This window comes from Paramormyrops kingsleyae, chromosome 17 (genome assembly GCF_048594095.1).
Source record: "Paramormyrops kingsleyae isolate MSU_618 chromosome 17, PKINGS_0.4, whole genome shotgun sequence".
NCBI classification, from domain to species: Eukaryota; Metazoa; Chordata; class Actinopteri; order Osteoglossiformes; family Mormyridae; genus Paramormyrops; species Paramormyrops kingsleyae.
The window spans coordinates 18,653,895-18,671,580 of record NC_132813.1 but is presented as its reverse complement, the minus strand read 5'-3'; the positions used below and the strand labels follow the sequence as shown (position 1 = coordinate 18,671,580).

General features: G+C 48.9%; 1 protein-coding gene across 5 annotated transcripts in view; it reads left to right on the top strand.

Moving 5' to 3' along the window:
* The window catches only part of LOC111851267 (glutamate receptor ionotropic, kainate 4-like), a 127,935-nt gene extending 110,249 nt beyond the window's left edge, over positions 1-17,686 (top strand). For 3 of the 5 annotated variants that reach the window (XM_072701335.1, XM_072701336.1, XM_072701337.1), the window contains 10 exons: positions 5,457-5,564; positions 7,435-7,638; positions 9,861-9,974; positions 11,185-11,294; positions 11,810-11,983; positions 12,786-12,951; positions 14,060-14,285; positions 14,672-14,800; positions 14,921-15,039; positions 15,653-17,686. In XM_072701335.1, the coding sequence (XP_072557436.1) occupies positions 5,457-5,564; positions 7,435-7,638; positions 9,861-9,974; positions 11,185-11,294; positions 11,810-11,983; positions 12,786-12,951; positions 14,060-14,285; positions 14,672-14,800; positions 14,921-15,039; positions 15,653-16,024 (1,722 nt within the window). In that variant the 3' untranslated portion in view covers positions 16,025-17,686. The remainder of the gene's footprint in view (positions 1-5,456; positions 5,565-7,434; positions 7,639-9,860; positions 9,975-11,184; positions 11,295-11,809; positions 11,984-12,785; positions 12,952-14,059; positions 14,286-14,671; positions 14,801-14,920; positions 15,040-15,652) is intronic. The other 2 variants (XR_011983272.1, XR_011983271.1) reach the window with 2 other exon arrangements.

Genomic DNA, 17,686 nt, shown 5'->3' with positions numbered 1-17,686 from the left:
GTCCAGCGTGCCACTCCTCCCTTGTAGGGTACCGAGCTGCGAGAGAGCTCCCCGCAGCTGCGCTTTGCTGACACGGCCCGCCATGCTAACCGAGCCAATGGGGGCTGTAAATCCACAGGAGTGAAGCGTAAAGCTTTACTCGTTAATGCGGATGCCGTAATGAGGTGCGGCAGCCTCTGATGGGACCAGGACGCAGATGGCACCAATACCGGGATTAAGCTGTAAAAGCAAAGCACCTTTACATGTATATTCATTGGCTGATTAGCGCTCCAAGAATGCAACTCTCCCCCGAAGGCTCGGCTCAGCACGTGTCTCTGATTTACACTCTCTGGAACAGAATGGACCAGGGGTGACACTAGGTCAGTGTTTCTCAACCCGGTCCTCAGGTACCTCCACACGGCCCACATTTTTGCTCCCTACCAGCTCCTCCCAAACTTATGGGTTGAGAAACACTGATTGCGGCGAGCAGCATCTCATTTTGAGGTTTGAATATGTTGTTAACCATGGCGCCCCCTGCTGGCTTCTCTCAGCCCAGCGCTTGTGTTTTGTCTTTCGGACTGACACTCCTTTTCAGATTGAGTGAGGAAATGGGGTTGGGGGGGGTGCTCTTTAGCTAGAATTAGTACTGGGTCCCTCCTGGCATACGATTTACTAATTAAGTCCATTAGTGGAGGAGGTTAATCAGGGTCCTCAATTAAAGCATCGACATCTCAATGATGGAGCTGTTAGACAGAAAGGCTAAGTGTGTGTGTGTGTGTGTGTGTGTGTGTGTGTGTGTGTGTCAAAGAGCAGATGGTCTCCACGAGGCTCATGTTCACTGAGTCTGACAGAACCACCTGAGTGCCGCCCGGCCAGCAGAGGGCGCTGTTTCCCAGGCACCCCAGGCATCGTGCATCTCTGTCGATTAGCCTTCAGGCAGAGTGAAGACACCTGCGGGAAGTGTGAGACCAGGGCACAGGACTAACTTTTTTTTTTTAAACTGCGCACCTTGTAAAGGCTCGTCTTCCCCAGAGGGCTGGACCTGTGCAGGCGGAGAGTATGTATGGTGTGATGGAGCCCACAGGAGAAGGACTGACCTTCCCATCGCATTTGTATTGACTGTGAAGGCATGGTGAAATGGATTATGGGTAACAGAGAGAGAGGTCAGAGTGCAATTATAAGGAGGCGGGCTACAGTGCAGTCTTCAATTACCATCCCTTCACCAAGTGAGCATCCTCCAACTGCTGGAGATCTGGGTATTTTTAGGTGTTTAATCCTCAGTACTGATCCAGGGAAGGGCTTTAAGCTCCATTCTGGACATGTTCTGATTCAAAGAGAAAATGTGTTTGGAGTAAACGAACGAAATCTCCACAGGAAATTGGAGCCCCTGTTTTCATCTGCGCTCGTAATGCCGTTAAATGTTTGTTATGCTGTTTACTGTGGTATGATATTCGGGGGGGGGGGGGGGGGGCTGCCCTGTGTTTCCCCCTTTGCTCTGCTTTCCAATCACAAACCAGGTCCCCAGTTTCCTCTCATCCCGTCCAATCAGCACCTCCTCGGCACGGTGGTCGGATGCCTTGGCAGACAGGGAAATGGGTGTCGGTCTCATGACGAGCCGAAGCCGCCGGCGGGGGCAAAACGGTGGACACGGCGATTTCGCCACGGTGCCCCTGCGCCCGACCCGTTCCTGAGGCGCAAATTGAAATCCGCATCACATTTCGGGGAAGGTCTGCTTTCTGTTTGCCCTCCTGTGTCATGTGACAGCAGCCTGCAGGAGCAGTGGGAGGATCACCCCGATCGAGAACGCCGGCGATTCGGCTGTCTCTGGCGGGACAGCACTGCCAGCGCCGTGGCAGCGGCACGGTTGAAGTAACCACAGTTAACTGCCTTTAATTCGCCAGCTCAGAACCTTCGAGGGAGCTGCTCTTGGACCTTTGAACCCGAACTCTTACAGTGACGTAACGCCGACTCTTTCAGTGATGTGACATCAGGGTCGCTTAAACGGTGAAGCTGTGAGATGCGTGATTCACATCAGGCAGGGGGAAGCGCTGGCCAATTAAATGATGGTATCTCGATGACGAAAGCATCATTTCCAACCAGAACCCTAAGACATGGCGTCCGGCCGCTCGGCGTAATCACTGTAATGCCTCTCCGGCAGCAGCAGGGCCCCGGTGTCAGAATCTGCCGGAGGTAATCCTTCAAGCTCCGCTTCACCGACTCCCCTAACCTCCCCCATTGATTTTACAGCCCTTTTCACAGCAAACGCCTCTCGGCACCGCTTCCCGGTCAGGGAGTCTGGGCCGTGAGCTACACAGTCTGCGGCCTTTAACAAGAGGCAGCCTCTGATCGATAACAATGTTTTTTTTTTACACTCTCACACATCACACAGCTTGTCTTGGTGTTTTGCCCACAGACCTGCAAAAAATTTTGCCCCTTTGCTAATGGGGGCTTTTTGGGTGCCCGGGTGCGAGGCCTACCCAGTCCCGCCTCAGCAGGAGTGTGGCAAGCAGGATTCTCAAGGTCAAACTGAAAAGGGAATATCTTCCATGGACCCATCTGTTAAAAAAAGAGAAGTGTTTAATTCATGGTATCAGTTTCTTCTAATTAAGCATAATAATTTTAATGAACATGTTATGGTTGCAGTTTCATCAATTACTTATGCTGGTGACGCTCCTTTTATGGAATTAAGCTGCAGAAGCTGGCTAATGGTGCACTGGGGAAGGTTCTGGATAATACTGGAACAGCTTGCGGTGTATGGCTGGATTGTGAGGTCAGTGAGGACAGCAGTGTGAGGATGATGATGCTGTGTGGGTGTGTGTGTCGGTGGGGGGGGGGGGGTCGGTCTATGTCAGGTGTGTGTGTATGTATGCGCATTTGTGGGGGGGGGTTGTATTTAACATGGGATGTGGTTACTTTTTGCACTATTTGAACAAAAGTATTGGGACACCTGGCCATTACACATACAGGAACTTTTATGACATCCCATTATAAACCCATAGGCATCAATATGGAGTTGGTTCCCCCTTTGCAGCTACTCTTCATTTTGCCCATTCGTCCAGAAGAGCATTTTTGAGGTTCTAGTTCATCCCGAAGGTGAATCAGGGCTCTGTGCTGGAACAGAAAAGGGTCTTCAACCAAACTGTTTCCACAAAGGCGGAGGCATAGCATTGTCCAAAATGTCTTAGTATGTAGACACATTAAACTCCCTAATCTACAAGGGGTTGTTTTCTGGGGCTGGGCTTGGCTCCTTACCTCCAATGAACAGAACTCTTAATGATTAGCTTAGCTTGTGTGGGACAGTTTTTGAAGCGGCAGATACTGCAGGCAATGTGCTCAGACTGGGGGACATTTTTCAGGTCTCCACAAAATAAACCTTAATTTTGGAAAAAGCTGTGAATACAATAAAAAAACTAAAAACACCACAAGTCTTGTATTTCGCTTGGTTACTTATGGTTAGGGTTAGGGGTTATGATTAGGGTTAGGGTTAGGGGTTATGATTAGGGTTAGGGTTAGGGGTTATGATTAGGGTTAGGGTTAGGGTTAGGGGTTATGATTAGGGTTACGCCCATGGGAATGAATGGAGGGTTGCGACAATGATAGGAATATATGATCTGTGTGTGTGAGAGTGTGTGTGTGTGAGAGAGAGTGTGTGTGTGAGTGTGAGTGTAAGCAGTCTCCTGTAAGAAGGTTCATTCCCTTCTCGGAGATCCCCTGAGTCTCCACACCCCCCACCCCCCAACCCCCACTGTCCCGGCTGTTACACTTTCATCCCTAGAAACAGGCATGGCTGCCCAGAATGAGCCTGTCATTGCAGTCTGATTCAGTCCCTAATGTCCCCCGGCGGGCACAGCTTCAAGTTAACTTTGGTGTTTTAACCTGTTACGGCAGGGTGGTCCTCGCCCTGGTGGGGGCTCGGCGGGAAATGGAAAGCGGGGGGTTGGAGGGTGTTTATATCAGAAACCTGTTTTCTTCCCAAGGCAAAACACAAGTTTATTCCCATACAAAATGGAAATGTGTAATTAATCAGGTATGTAGTGATCCCTATTCCAACCGCGGACAAGCAATACTAATCAAAATACGGTACAGGGCCTCATTTGAAGCTGTGTGTTGTTTTAAATCAGCTCTACCGGACTGGTGTTTGATAGAAGATTAAACTCTGGTTCCTCTCTGAGCATCAGAGAAGGAATTATTCTCTGTGGTGTTTTAAATGAAATTTTCTCTTTGAGATTTGACTAAAGAAATGTTTTATTAAATTCTGAGTGGCCACTGAACCCTGGAACGGTGTATGATTGACAGCCATTATGTCTGTACGTGCAGGTGTGTGTGTGTGTGTGTGTGCAAGTGTATATACTACATGGACAAGATAACTGGGTAACAGAAAGAACCATTACACCCACTGGAATTGTATGACATTCCACACTAAATCCATAGGCATCAATTCGGAGTTGGTCCCCCCCCCCCCCCACACACACCCCACCCTTGCAGCTATAACAGCTGCCACTCATCTGGGAATGCTTTCCGTAAGATTTTGGTCTGTCTATGGAAATTTTGCCCATTCATCCAGAAGAGCTTGTGTGAAGTTAGACACTATTGTTGGATGTGAAGGCCTGGATCCTGATCTCTGTTCTAGGTCATCCCAACCCAATGGTGGTCAGTGGGGTTGAGGTCAGGGCTCTGTGCAAGCCAGTCAAGTTCTTCCACACCAAACTCACCAATCAACCCCTGAAAAACAACCCCACACCATAATCCCCCCTCCACCAAAATTTACACTTGGCACAATGCAGTCAGGCAAGTACCGTTCTCCTGGCAACCACCAAACCCAGACTCGTCCATCGGTTTGCCAGACAGAGACGCGTGATTTGTCACTCCAGAGAACACGTCTTCACTGCTCTAGAGTCCAGTGGCACTGTGCTTTACACCACTGCATCCGACGCTTTGCACTTGGTGATGTAAGGCTTGGATGCAGCAGCTCAGCCATGGAAACCCATTCCATGAAGTTCTCTATGCACTTCTTCAGCTAATCTGAAGGTCACATGAAGTTTGTAGGTCTGTAGCTATTGACTCTGCAGACAGTTGGCGACTTCTGCACACTGTGAGCCTCAGCATGCGTTGTCCCCGCTCTGTGATTTTACGTGGCCTATCACTTTGTGTAGTTGCTGTTGTTCCCAATTGCTTCCACTTTGTTATAATGCCACTAACAGTTGGCCATGGAATATTTAGTAATGAGGAAATTTCGCAAATAGATTCATTGCACAGGTGGCATCCTATCACGGTACCATGCTTGAATTCACTGAGCTCCTGAGAGTGACCCATTCTTTCGCAAATGTTTGTAAATGTTGATTTTATACACCTGTGGTTATGGAAGTGATTGGAACATCTGAATTCAATGATTTTCAGGGGTGTCCCAATACTTTTGGCAGTATAGTGTATAATCATGAGTGTGCGTGTGTGTGTTTGTGTGTGTGTCCTCTGTACAGATTGGCCAGTGGCACTCGGACCAGGGCTTGTCCATGGTGAGGAGGCTGTCGTCGCCCAACGTAACAGACGCTCTGTTCAACACAACACTCGTCATCACCACGATCCTGGTGAGCTTGCACGAGGACACGCTTTCCCGCCCCGTGACAGATCCTCGCATGGCTGTGGTGTGCTGGACATGCCACTTTACGAATGGCTGTGATACGGTATAAGGAGCCGACCTCGTTGTGAAGCAGGAGGATTTTGTACCGTCATGCGTTTAGAGGCAGGGAGTCACTGTGCTGCGTAATCCAGGGAGATGTTCATGCTCAAGAAGCAAAGTTAAGATCTAGAAGAATGGAAGCAATCCCCGCAGAGAGATCATAGTCAGAATAAAAGAAATATTCATGACTCTGCCTCCACATGCTGTAGAAAAAGCAGGAGATAAGGCTCAATCAACTCGACGTGAATTGAGGCTTTCTTCTGCGTTTATCTGCTCACAGGAAGCAGAAATGCATTATGGGATGGTGGGGGGCTTGTTTTTTCGGTCATTTTCAGTAATTGGGTTGTTATTCGAATGACTGGCTTAGGCCCGGCTGGACGCAAAGCTTTTGCGGGGGGGGGGGGGGGCTGGATGGCAGTCGGAAGAGTGTGGCAATCTCACCCCGAAGATGTATGGAGCCCTCAGCCTAGCAGCAATTCTGCAGCTATCGGGCCTCATTCATCACGCCGTGGACCAGCGTCGTCAGCCCCAGGGCCCGGTCTCCGGACGCCTACGGCGATCCACAGTGCTCTGCAGCTGAGAGGCGTTACAATGCAGCTGGAACACAAGCATTCAAAAGCACGCACTCACACACATGCAAATATGCCATCGCGCACACACATGTGACATGTATGTGTTTTTCCATTTCTCCCACGCACAATATTTTTATATCACACGGGATTTTTTGAATAAGCAATAGAGATGGCCTCACACGGCCCTGAGTTTGAGACGATGCCAGATCTTACACAGCTGGTGCATGCTGGGATGGATTTTCTTGGCTCGGTGCCAAGACCCTTCTTTTGCATTTGAGTTTAATGAGGTTGGTGTGAAATGGTAACGAGGAGAAGAAGCCAAATTTTCTCCTGACCCTTCTCCACGTCAATGGAGCTCAGGCAGGTATGTTTATTCGTTAGATGGCGTCCTTCGTCACGCCCTACAGTTTAACCTGGGGCCAGTCTGTCGGAAACCCCGGGCGCCCCGCCTTTCCACCCAGCAAGCACCAACATCTTAATGAGCGATTTGCGTTTGGTGGCAGCCGCTGGTCACCATTCTGCCACTCGCCTCGCAGTGTTTGGCACAGAGCACTTCTGCAGCGTCAAATTCTGAGACGTCTCTCATAGACTTTTAAAGTCTTTCCTGCCAGGGAACTTTGTTCCTGGAATTTTGTCTCCCGGGTTATCTTGAGACTTGAGACTCCGACGACACTCAGCAGTCGGCAGGAAGATTGCGAAATCCCTCTGAGAGCGGGTCTCATTCCCGGCCGCGGTGAAAAAATACGGCCTTAATGGGTGAAAACACCATTGATCTGGTGCACACTAGAGAGTCCATGCAGGCTTGATTAAACCATTCTCTGGGAAAAGAAGCTGAATTTTCCCTTTACGGGAAGATGATGATGTGAAATATGCCCTCCCCCTATTTCAGTGCTCCGTAAATGTGTGCCACATTCAACCTAAATCAGCAAACGGTCCCATCTGGACAGGATAACAAACCATAAATAATGGCAGGTATTCGATGGGAGTGAGTTACTGAGCAGTCTGAGTGTAAGATGCACTACGGGAGATGGCAGTCAAAGTTCAGCAGGTGGCGTAGCGGTGATGGGACTGAGCTTGGAGCCAGACTGACGCATGTCATCCTGTTATACGGTCCTATTTTCAGCCGTTGGGAATAGATGCATTAGATGAAAGCATGAGCAGGGAGAATCGCAGCCTGAATGATGCCGTGTGATGCGTGCCCTGCAGGAGAATCCCTATGTGATGCTGAGACAAAACCACCAGGACCTGCAGGGTAATGACCGCTATGAGGGCTTCTGCGTGGACATGCTGAGGGAGTTGGCCCACATCCTGAAATTCAACTACCGCATCCGGCTGGTGGACGACGGCGTCTACGGCGTTCCGGGGGCCAACGGCACCTGGACGGGCATGGTGGGCGAGCTCATGTCCAGGGTGAGGTCCACACCTACCAGCACCCGCAAAGATCCATGACACCTGCTCATTTACACGGACTGCAGTGTTTCCCATCCGGTTATCAGGGACCCCCAGGTGGTCCATGTTTTTGGGAGAGAGTGTGAAGATGTGGACCGTCTGGTGGTCACTGAGGACCGGATTGGGAAACACTGCTGTAGACCTTCTGCTTCATCCCTAGGTCTCACATCATCAGCAAGTGTCATCAAGTCATCCGTACATCTCATGCCTCATGAACATGCATCATCAACTCAAACATAAATAATTCCATGCCAGTTACACATCTTTGAAGATTCATCTTTATCAATGTACCATCTCTCTACATGCAATGGACATTCTAGTCAGAGGCATAGGTGTGTATGAAGCACTAGGTGCACTTCCGCCCCTTAACACCTGGTCTGAGATCAGTCTGACCAGTGAGCTTGTAATGGTACGTGTAGAATTTGGGGAGAGTGATCTGCTGTGAGATATGTATTAAGAAGGAGCATTAGAATTTTGTCCAATCCCAAGACACCCGCCAAACCCAACTAGCCTGGGCTGTTACGTGGTCTCTGCTCTCAGACACAAATTTCAATAAGCTCCCCTTGTACCAATCAGACACACACAATCTGAAATGCCCAGTTAACCATGAAGCAGATTAATCCTAATTCTGACACCCGCTAACACAGACTTGATTGAGCTGGATTTTTACATGTCATTAATTCCCATCTACTTCAGGAGTTTGCCCTTTACAGTAAGATTATTTATTTAAAAAAAACTATGTTAGTCTCTTGGTGATGCATTTTTTGCAGGCCTGCTTGTAATTTGTGCAGCAAATTTAATGGATTTGTTTATGAATGAAATGTTGTTGTGCCTAAATATCGGAAACAATTAAATATTGCTTTCAGGTGGATGCAGACAGGAAGGCCAGGCCATAATAAGTTATCCATCTTAATTCCCAGGGCTAATGGAGGGCAGGACCATTAAGGATATGAAGTGGGGGCTGCCGGCTCCTATTACAACGGCGATTCATTTTGAAGGATTCCTGTTGCTTGGTGACCTTGCAAAGATCCATCCCCTATGTGTCCCCCGTATGGGTAAACGTGGTTCTTCCTGACAGAGCAGGGATCCAAACCCTGAAGTTAGACAGATGTTATCACTCTGAGTCTGATCCCTCTACCTACAAAGGGGAAGCTCCGTGGATCAGAATTAGAAGAAAAATAAACTGGCAGAGATGCATTATTTAAAAGCTGAATTTGTACGTTTTTTGTTTTTGTTGTATTTTGAATGAGAGATGCGTCTGCCAATCAATATTAATGTTCTAAAACATTCATTGTTAATATTTCAGTATGTGCTGTGGGGACGTGCTCATTTTTCAAAAGGAGGTCAGATTTTCCCTTATTAAGTTTGGATCTCTCCCGTGGTGGAGATTCCGGAAACGTATGAAGTTTGTGTGAAGTTTGCTCAAGGCAGCACTCGCAGACCATTGGGGAGAAGCTCTGAACCTGTTACTTCCAGGTCCTGCACATCCCTAGAAAAACCTGAGGCGCTGAGATAACTCTCAGCGAACTGATGTGTCCCCTCTGGGAGATACGTTCAGACAGGTGGAATCTGTGTAGCATGCAATCCCAGGCTCGCGTTGGGATGCGAGTGTTCAGAGAGGAAAAAGCTTCAGTTTGGAGCAAAAGACTGACCATGGAGACCTTGGATCAGGGTCTGGTATGACTGTTGCATTTTACATGACACGCGCTGCTCCGACTGGTCATAGAGCTTTGTCAACAAGTTCGGTTGGCATGACGATTATTGGGCCTAAAGGTTCTTTTTTGTTCTTTTTTCCCCCCACCGTGTCTTTGTTGGAGACTGACATCCTTGCCCAAGAACGTCTTTAATCACCAAGAATGGTTCCAGCTGAATTATTAAGCATGTGAACAAACGTGAGGTCACTGGGTTTGGGGGCCCAACTGAGCCTTAGCTGACAAGTACAGAGACTTGACAAGCTGGCAATGTAAGTGGTGGGGGGGGGGGGGGGGGGGGGAGCTGTCACTGTGAAGTAGGGATCACGAACGGCTTGTGGACTAGGTGGAATCAGCCAGACGTGGAGCTGGAATTCTGGGAGTGTGTTTCTTGATGCCCTCACTATGGTTTCTAGAAATCGCACTGGTCCTCCAAACCATGACAAGGCTCTGAAACTACCCCCCCCCACCCCCCTTGCATATATGCCTCAGAAAGCCGACCTGGCCGTGGCAGGGCTGACCATCACCGCTGAGAGGGAGAAGGTCATCGACTTCTCCAAGCCCTTCATGACCTTGGGCATCAGCATCCTGTACCGGGTGCATCTGGTGAGACCTCCTGCTTATCTGGTGACTCTCTGGCCGTTGGTGTGCAGAAGGCACTTTACTTGCCGCTCTCACACCAACCGCGGTGAGAAGAACATTTGGAAAATGTAAACGGTCACTCTTCCTAATCTTGTTCATTATCTCATTCGCAGCAGAGACGCCTTTGATGTAGCCCTGGGTGACATGTTGTCTAATTTTTACATACGGCTCTGGAAAAAATTAAGAGACCGCAGCAAAAATTTCAGTTTCATTCATTTCAGTTTTGTGCCAGTGTAAAATATACTCTTTTTGCAAATTTCAGCCTGGCTCTTCCCTACTTCCTTGCTTTATGGGTCTTCAGTCCTGCCTCTAGGAGCCTGATATGAACTGTCCTAGCAGTGCACTTCACACTTAATGTTTCCCATCCCACTTGAAGGTCACTTGAGGTCATTCTCAGATTTATGAGGCACTGCCGGATAAGTTGATGGTCATCTCTGCCATTAGAAAGTCGCTTCTGCCCTCTGGCTGGTTTCTGGTTGTCTCCTGCTTCGCCTTGTTCTTGTGTGCTGCTGTGTTAGGAATGCTGAGCCTGCTTTTGACAGCAGAACCACGATTAAACCAGGATTTAAAAATGTGAATTTTTTAAAAATATAGAGCGGTCTCTTAATTTTTCTCCAGAGCTGTATTACCCCCTTATTAAATTGTTGCCCCCTGGAGGGAAACAGCGTAAAAGAAGCTGTTGTAAGAGCCTATGAGTTACTAGATATAGTCGTATACCTGAGTTTTGGGGGGGGGCGGGTTGTCAGTTGTTGACTGCTGTCTAATTTTTGGCACACAAATGGGACTCGAACATGGGCCATGCATTCTGTCCTTCTAAAAACTCCAGGATCCCCCCCCCCCCCCCGCAGCCACCCCTATGTCTTGAGAACTCAATATGGCTGCTGGGTATGCCTTGGCGAGTAGACAGTCACTGTGCCAGGAGAGGGCACCCTACCCCCTGGGACATGTTCATCAGAGACCTCAAAATCACACTGGCTATGTGCCACGTTCTGTCCAATTACACAACACGGGTCAGGCCTGGGTCAGGAACACATACCCTGCCTCTGATCCAATTATGTATAGATTAATAGTAATTGAATAGATGTGCATGTGTGTGTTATTGTTAAAGCGTTTTTCTGTATGCACAGGAGCCAGCTTATTTGTGTGTATACAGTCATCGTGTGCTTTATTTCAGGGCCGCAGACCTGGCTATTTCTCCTTCCTGGACCCCTTCTCCCCAGGAGTGTGGCTTTTCATGCTGCTTGCTTACCTGGCTGTCAGCTGCGTTCTCTTCTTAGTCGCCAGGTGAGCACACTGCCCCACCTGCTGGCGGGTCCCGGAACTGCCACCAGCACCTGGACATCTCCAGTTCCAGTTGTACTGTAGGACTGTGAAACCTTAAATGGTTGTAATAAATTTCAGGCTTTTTGAAGCTGTGCTTCCTATGATCCTGGAGGATATCTCTGAAGGATAAGCCTCGCTTCCGAACGCGCTGTGACCCTCGGCATTTTCAGTGACTTGGGATAACCATCGGCAATCTGCCACAAGCATCCACAGATTGATATTCATTTGCTTGAGCCTGGCGCAGAGCTGGGGGAAGAACATGATGCTCTCCCTGGGAGCCGCATAAGTCATATCCCTGGTGCTCAGACTAATGCTCAGACTCTTCTTTGTAAATTTCAAATCTCCCTGCAGGTCTCTGAGATCGTCGCTGCTAACATGCGTATCAGCCAATGGGATTCATCGGTTGGGGTCACATGAGAGTGATGTATAGCTGAACCAGGCTTTTCTCCTTTTCTCTGCCATCTCTCTGTGCTCAGGTTAACGCCATATGAGTGGTACAATCCCGACCCCTACCAGAGGGGGCGCTGCAGCCTTGTCATCAATCAGTACTCCCTGGGAAACAGTTTCTGGTTTCCTGTAGGGGGTTTTATGCAGCAGGGGTCCACCATCGCCCCCCGTGCTCTGTCTACGCGCTGCGTCAGCGGGGTCTGGTCAGTGTGTAGGGGCACACACACAAACTCTCTCTCACACACACACAGACACACACACACACACAGTCATGTAATCATATCTTTTTGGGGACAGCTCATTAATTTCTATGGGAAAAATGCTAATGCTAACTTTGACAGCCTTAACCCCTTCCCAGCCCTAACCATAATCATAAGTAATCAAACAAAATACATTTTTTGCATTTTTAGTTTTGCAGTCACAGATTTTTATAAAAGAGTTTTCCCATATGAGGACCAGGAAACTAGTTCCCATAAGGTAAAAAAAACGGGTATTCATCACGTTGTGGGGAAATTTGGTCCCCACAAGGTAAGATATACCTGGACCACACACACACACTGAGAGACACACGCACACACTCAGAGACAGACAGACAGACACACACACAGGACACATGATGAGAGCCCCCTTGTCTTCCTCTCTGAGAGGGCAATAAAAACTACTAGTTCATAACAGTTCATAACAGAGTCGGCTTATAGACACACCTCTTAATCATTAAATTTAGGTGTGTCATTCAGACCCATTGCCACTGGTTTATAAAATGAAGCACCTAGAAAAGCAGTCAGGTTTACGAAGATTTGTGAAAGAATGGGTCGTTCTGAAGAGCTCAGTGAATTCAGGCGTGACACTGTCATAGGTGCCACCTTTGCAATAAGTCAGTTTGTGACATTTCTTCCCTGCTAGATATTCCATGGTTTTATTGCAAAGTAAAAGCATTTAGGGACAACAGACACACACACAGATACACACAGACACAGGGGTGAGTAACACCTAATCCTCCTGTAGGTGGGCCTTCACCCTCATCATCATCTCCTCCTACACGGCCAACCTGGCCGCCTTCCTCACCGTGCAGAGGATGGAGGTGCCCATCGAGTCTGTGGACGACCTGGCCGACCAGACCGCCATCGAGTACGGCACTATGTATGGGGGCTCAACCATGACCTTCTTTCAGGTGTGTGTGTGTGTGTATGTGTGTGTGTATGGTCCAGGTATACCTTACGTTGTGGGGACTGAATGTAGAGATGTAAAGATATGATTGCATGACTGTGTGTGTGTGTGTGTGTGTGTGTGTGTGCGTGTGTGTGTGCTTGTATGTGCCTGTCTGTGTATGGATGTGTGGGTTTGTATTTACACATTGTGGGAACCAAATGTTACCTAGTGGGGACATTTTTTCAGTCCCCATAATATAAACCTAATTTTACAAAAAATGTGCACATGCTATCAAAAAAATGTGAATTGCCAAAAGTCTTGTATTTTATTTGGTTGCAGTATGGTTAAGATTAGGCCTGGTTAAGGGTTAGACTTATTATAGTTAGGAGTAGGGTAATGGCCATAGAAATCAATGGAGAGACTCCTCAAACAAATATACAAGATACACGTTTGTTTGTTTGTGTGTGTGTGTGTGTGTGTGTGTGTGTGGTGGGTTCAAGCCCTGGCCTCAGCAGAACAGTCACATGTTTGTGGGCCCTTGGGTAAGGCCCTTAACCCCCAGCTCCAGCAGCACTCCCTGTTGGCTGACCTTGTGCTGTGACCCCCCCAGCTATGGAGCGCAAGATGGGGTCAGCAAAGTGAAGCATTCCAATGTACCTGTACTTATGCAAATGGCAAATACAGCATGTTTGTTGTGGATTGTTTGTGTGTCTCTGTCAGTGGGATTACCCATCTGTTAATGTGTGTGTCTGTGTCTAAGTCTGTGTTTCCATGTTTTGTGTGTGTGTACAGTATGTGGATGTATGTCTGTGTATTAGTAAACGTGTGTGTGAATGTGTATGTTAGTGATGGATAAAATGACACTTCATGAACCATTTGTTGTATCTTTTGACCCCACTAGATGGTACTTTCTGTTTAAAGCATAAAGCAAACCAAGAGCGCCATCTAGTGGGGTCAAAAAATACAGCAAATGGTTCATGAAGCATCATTTTGTCTGTCACTAGTATATGTGTATCTGTGTGTCTCCCCGCTTCCTGTCAGCTGTTTAACTCCCTGAACACTAACTTTAAACCTCGTCACCCTCACTTACCCCACTGGCACTTTGCCCCCCTCCCCCCCACTCTGGGCAGAATTCGCGCTACCAGACATACCAGCGCATGTGGAACTTCATGCACACCAAACAGCCCAGTGTCTTCGTGAAGAGCACAGAAGAGGGCATCGCCCGTGTCCTCAAATCCAACTACGCCTTTCTGCTGGAGAGCACCATGAACGAGTACCACCGGCAGCGAGACTGCAACCTCACGCAGATCGGCGGCCTGCTGGACACCAAGGGCTACGGCATCGGCATGCCTGCTGGTAAGACACCCGCAGCCCTTACGGAATGTTCCTCACGCTCAGGAGGATCATGCACCATAATGGTTCTCATGTGACGCTATTAGCCTGAAGAAAGCTGATCTGTGTTTGATAAAATCACACTTTCTAATTAGGGGTTTCTGTAAGCTATCGTTAACACTCACACTTACTCATGGACACATACACACACATCAATTAAGTCTCTCTCACTGTTTGTCTCTCCTTTTTCCCATTTTTTTTCTCTATTTGTCTCTCTCTCTCTCTTTCTCTGTCTGTTTCTCTCTATCGCTCATCTCGTCTCCCTCCATCCCTCTGTCTCTCTCCCCTTTCCCTCCCTCGCTCCCTCATTCTCTCTCTCTCTCTCACTCCCCATCTCTCTGTTTACATAGGTTCACTCTACAGGGACGAGCTGGACCTCGCCATCCTCAGGCTTCAGGAAGATAATCGGCTAGAGATCCTGAAGAGGAAGTGGTGGGAAGGGGGCAAGTGTCCCAAAGATGGTGACCACCGGGCCAAAGGTACTGCACAGGTCACCGAGTCACACTTGGCATCTAAGCATTGCATAGAGGTCTTGGGCATGCTCTGGGTAACCCTCTTCTCCCTAATGTGTGGCTCCTGGCTGCTTTCTGCCCCCGCAGGTCTGGGTATGGAGAACATTGGGGGTATCTTCGTGGTGCTGGTGTGTGGCCTACTGGCAGCCGTCCTCATAGCTGTGCTGGAGTTTGCCTGGATGCTGCGTCGAACACCCAGCACTGAGGTGATGCCCCTCCCACATCTGGATAGCACACGCCCCCACACTTATCATGGCCCCACCCCCAATATGGAACACATAATGTATATGCAGTAGTGATGGCAAAAACTGCACTTCATGAACCATTTGTGGTATTTTTTGACCTGAATAGATGGTGCTGCCTGTTCAAAAAAGGGATCAAAGCATGCCTCAAAGAAAGCAAAGAGCACCATCTAGTGGAGTCAAAAAATACCACAAATGGTTCATGAGGCATCATTTTGGCCACTGTGACTAATATGCAGCGTCAAGATATGTCAGATATGTTTTTTGCCCAGATAAAAAATTGGACTGGAGAGGATGAGGCATTAACTACTCACATTTTCAATGACAATTCTGATAAATTTGCCTGTAGACCTCTAAGGTGCATCATTTAATTTTTGGAAAGACCCCAGATAACCCTAGGCTGTTACCTGCCGTTATGAGTGTAAGTGGGAAATTTACCGTACCAGTAAATCCTGCTAAAAGAATGTATGTCAACCAGCTTATGAGTGTCCACACAAGGCCATTTTTTCTCTCCTCATTTCTCTGTCTCTCTTTCCTTCTCTCCCTCTCCTTCTCCACCCTCTGTCCCCCCCCCCAGTCAGCGTGCGAGGAAATGCTGCGTGAGCTCCAGGGGATCCTCCTCTGCCAGGACAGCCTTCAGCACCGCCGTCGTCGGGTGCCTGGGGGGCAAAACCCCCGCCGGGCATCCCTGGAGGAGCGCCGTGCCCGGGCGACTGCTGCCAGCCTCAGCAATGGCAAGCTGTGTGGGGGGGTGGGCCTGGGCGGGGCCACGGCCGAGGGTCCTCCCCCAAGGCTGCCGCAAGAAGTTGCCCTGGTGACACAGAGCTGCAGCCACGTGCACGTGTGCCCTGAGTGCCGCCGCTTTCAGGCTCCTCGTCCCCGGGACTCCCCGGTCCCCGGTGAGGAGGCTGCCGAGTGGGACAAGAGCGCCCCTAGTGGACCTGAGTAAATGCTGGATGACCGGGGCCCGTCTGGCCCAGGGGAGAGGCCATCGCCAGGGGCAACATGGCACTAAACCACACCGGCCATCGAGTCTCTGTGGAAACCGCAGACGGACGTCCTTCTATGAAGTCTCCTCCTCCTCTGCCAGTGGACCAGTTCCTCTTCCACAGTGTCGTTTTTGGCGTCAGCGTCGTCATTCTCATCACTGCTACAAGCAGCCTTCAGATTGGCCACGTGGAAAGAGCTGTTTTTAATACCTTTTATTGTAAAATCCCAGCAGAACGTTCTGTAAAAGCGTCTTAAACTTTTTCAGAGTGACCCGGGGTGGGTGGGTGGGGCCCTTTGCAGTACAGCGTCCAATCAGACGCACCCTCCCACAGCCTATTGTTCCAGTTTGTCCTCTCAACAGTTTCCTCATCTCCATATTTTTTTGTGTCATAGTTCTCTGCCCCCCCACTTCATGTCAGACCGCCGGGCACTCATCCTTGACAAGGTGACGAACCGCGGACAAGGCGGAAGAGACTGGGCTGCCCCTCCCCACCCCCACAGGTAAACATGTCATCCTTCCATCCACTTCCTCCCCCCCATCAGATCTGTTACTAAGAGGCCAGGGGGCTGAGGATGTGAGCTGTGTGTCTGCACAGTCAGCTACAGTAAGGGCAAAACCAGCCTTCTTGAACAGGAACGTCCATGAGGCAATCTCAGCAGAACCTTCCAGTGAAGGACTGCCATCTAAATAGTTTGCGGCAGATTATGCAGCACTGACAGACCTAACGACAGCGCCACAGACAGAGCCTCTCCATATGGCACTATGGGCGCTGCCCTCCTGGTTGAGAACATTGCATTTAAATGACGAATCGGCAGCAGGTGGCCACGTCCCTGCCTGTTAAAAACTTCATTATAAATGCTAATGGATGTCTCCCTCCTACCCTTCTGACATCTGTAATAATGTCGGGACAGGTTATTTACCCCAGATTACATGTTAAAGTGATTTATTTCTGTTCAAGGCGCTACTACAGTGGGGGCGAGATGGAAATGGGCGAGTTGAGTATAATGTTATTTCAGAAGGAAGACAGCAGTAAATAAGGTGGCTTTTCATCAGGCTGGGAGCTGTCGTCCATGGGACCCAGGTTCTGATGTATGACTGTATCAACGGAGACGCCCTCAGTCACGGCCGTCATCTCAGTTTCCGGCTGCTGTAACTGTCACTGTCACTGGCCAGTGGGTTTGATGCAGTGGCATTGGACCCCTGGTGCTGCCAACAGTGTGTGTGTGTGTGTGTGTGTGTGTGTGTGTGTGTGTGTGTGTGTGTGTGTGTGGTGTGTGTGTGTGTGGGTGGGTCCCATTCAGGCCAAATGGACTCCTGGTCTTCAGGTTGCCATTCACCCTCTAATGGCAGCGTTGTTAATTAACAGGCTCGTTAACTAGCTCTCTCGGGGGAGTTCCACATTGGGTTCTTTAGTTCGGATAATATGACAGAGGTGAAGAAAGCGAAGATGCAGGCTGGTTGTCCATCAGCCTTCAGGCATACACTCAAAGTGTGCGGAGCTTTCCTGTTCCTCCCCTACTCCTACCTACTGGGCAGAATTTGGCTGCTGATTTTTATATGATTTATTTTCCTATGTTGTCATTTTTATTCCACTCTAATATATTGTTTGAAAACAGTCCA